At 33.9% G+C, this 2,148-nt stretch overlaps 1 protein-coding gene across 1 annotated transcript; it reads left to right on the forward strand.

Moving 5' to 3' along the window:
* Positions 1 to 307: 307 nt before the first annotated feature.
* Positions 308 to 1,718, forward strand: LOC118881867 (glia maturation factor beta). The gene has a single exon (XM_036827159.1). It carries the CDS (start codon positions 321 to 323, stop codon positions 747 to 749), a length of 429 nt encoding a protein of 142 aa, XP_036683054.1. The 5' UTR covers positions 308 to 320; the 3' UTR covers positions 750 to 1,718.
* Positions 1,719 to 2,148: the final 430 nt, after the last annotated feature.

Here is a 2,148-nt window from a genome sequence, read left to right on the forward strand (position 1 = left end):
TCTTTTGCTTGTGACATCCAGCTTTCCCAGCATTATTTGTTGAAAAGATTATTCTTTCCCCATTGAATGGCATTGGCACTCTGTCAAAAATCAATCGACCACATATGTGAGGGTTTATCTATTATGGGCTCTCTGTTTTACACCACTTGTCCATATGCCTGTCCTTACGCCATACCACACCACTTTAATTACTATAGCTTTGTAGAGACCATTCCTCATTCATCCTGCTTCCCTGTTTCTAATGCCTTCCCTGCCCTTTCAGACTCTCCCAATCCTTCCCCTCCTTCAAAATGATTTCTGGGCTGACGGCCGGAAGGAAAATGAGTGAGTCTTTGGTAGTTTGTGATGTTGCTGAAGATTTAGTGGAAAAGCTGAGAAAGTTTCGTTTTCGCAAAGAGACGAACAATGCTGCCATTATAATGAAAATTGATAAGGATAAACGCCTGGTGGTGCTGGATGAAGAGCTTGAGGGCATTTCACCAGATGAACTTAAAGATGAACTACCTGAACGACAACCTCGCTTCATTGTATATAGTTATAAGTATCAACATGATGATGGAAGAGTTTCATACCCTCTGTGCTTTATTTTCTCCAGTCCTGTTGGATGTAAGCCTGAACAACAGATGATGTATGCTGGGAGTAAGAATAAGCTAGTCCAAACAGCTGAACTCACCAAGGTATTTGAAATAAGAAATACCGAAGACCTAACTGAAGAATGGTTACGTGAGAAACTTGGATTTTTCCACTAATGTGAACTTCTGTGTTTCTAAAGTATTTATGTATTAACCTGACCATACTGGAACCAGACATAAATACTTATTTATGCCTAAAAATGCACTGTTATTTACAGTTTGTTACCTGCAGTAAAGAAAAATTCTTCATTTGTTCAAAGTTTGAACAAAGGGGAAATCATCTTCATAGTAATGAAACTTTGTAAAGTGTTTCCTTATATTTGTAATTGTTAGGTGGACTACTTTCTCTCCAGGGACTTTTTGCACTCTTGTGACTAATTTCTATAACTTACGGTTCAGAATTTGTTACTATTTACAGACACCATTGGAAAGTGGGTATTAGATTGTGATAGACAACAGTTGCCTCCTTTTGACAAATACTGGATATTAGTTTATATATGAAAATAGCATATTATCACTTGTCAAATCTTTGAAATCAATTTGGGATAAAAGACTTGAGTGACCCAATTTTGAGCCATGAATAATAACTTACTATAGTATAATCTGCATTACAAGCATTTTTTTCATCAATTCGATGCCTTCTTAATTTTCTATATCCTTTTAATCAAGTCCAGAAACTTTTCATCAATCGCTTGTTCTTAAGGTCTGGAAGTTAGATTTTATAATAAAGTTATGACTATTAGGTTCTCTTCTTATGGAAAATAGCATTTTAGTCTTAGAAATTGATGGATTGTAACTAATTAAAGGCCTCATTCCTGGTTGTGTCATATCTAGATAGTTTTGAATCTAGGTTAATAACACTTTATTTATAAAGCACCTCTTAATGTTGTCCTGTGAATACTAGTTATTTTACATGTGTTAATACTGTGCCTTTGATTTGTTAGCTTTAAGTTTAGTTTAAGACTTTTACACTGCCAGTATTCCAGATTTGGTGAAATTAATACTTTTGTAAAGGGTCCAAGTAAAACAATTTTCTAATATGTGTATCTGAAATTTGTAACAAAATCAACTTGATATTTAAAAAATTCCAACTATCTACTTGCATTGGTGAATATATGGCAGTTGAGAGTTATAATTTAGGGCATATTTGTGATTAGTTTTGTGCCATAGGAAAAAAAAATGGTTATCTTAAAACCTTGGCCATAGTTAATAACATTAACACATCAATAGAAATCTCATCTTACATCCTAAATGTGAGAAGATATTCTAAACTGGACACCTGTCTTGTTAGATGATGGCATCCTTGGCATTTTTAAAGCAAGGATTCTGATATATAGTGTACTTTAAAAACATATGAGTAACTGTTTAAGATTATCTTGACATTAATTTGACAAAAGGTCTTGAGACTCTAAAGACTACCCAGATTTGGTGAGTGAATTCTTATGTTAAGAATATCTTAATCATTTCAGAACTAGCAAAGGCTTTTTTTTTTTATGTTGGCATATCTCCCATTCAT

The sequence above is a fragment of the Balaenoptera musculus genome, chromosome 15 (genome assembly GCF_009873245.2).
Source record: "Balaenoptera musculus isolate JJ_BM4_2016_0621 chromosome 15, mBalMus1.pri.v3, whole genome shotgun sequence".
Lineage (NCBI taxonomy): Eukaryota > Metazoa > Chordata > Mammalia > Artiodactyla > Balaenopteridae > Balaenoptera > Balaenoptera musculus.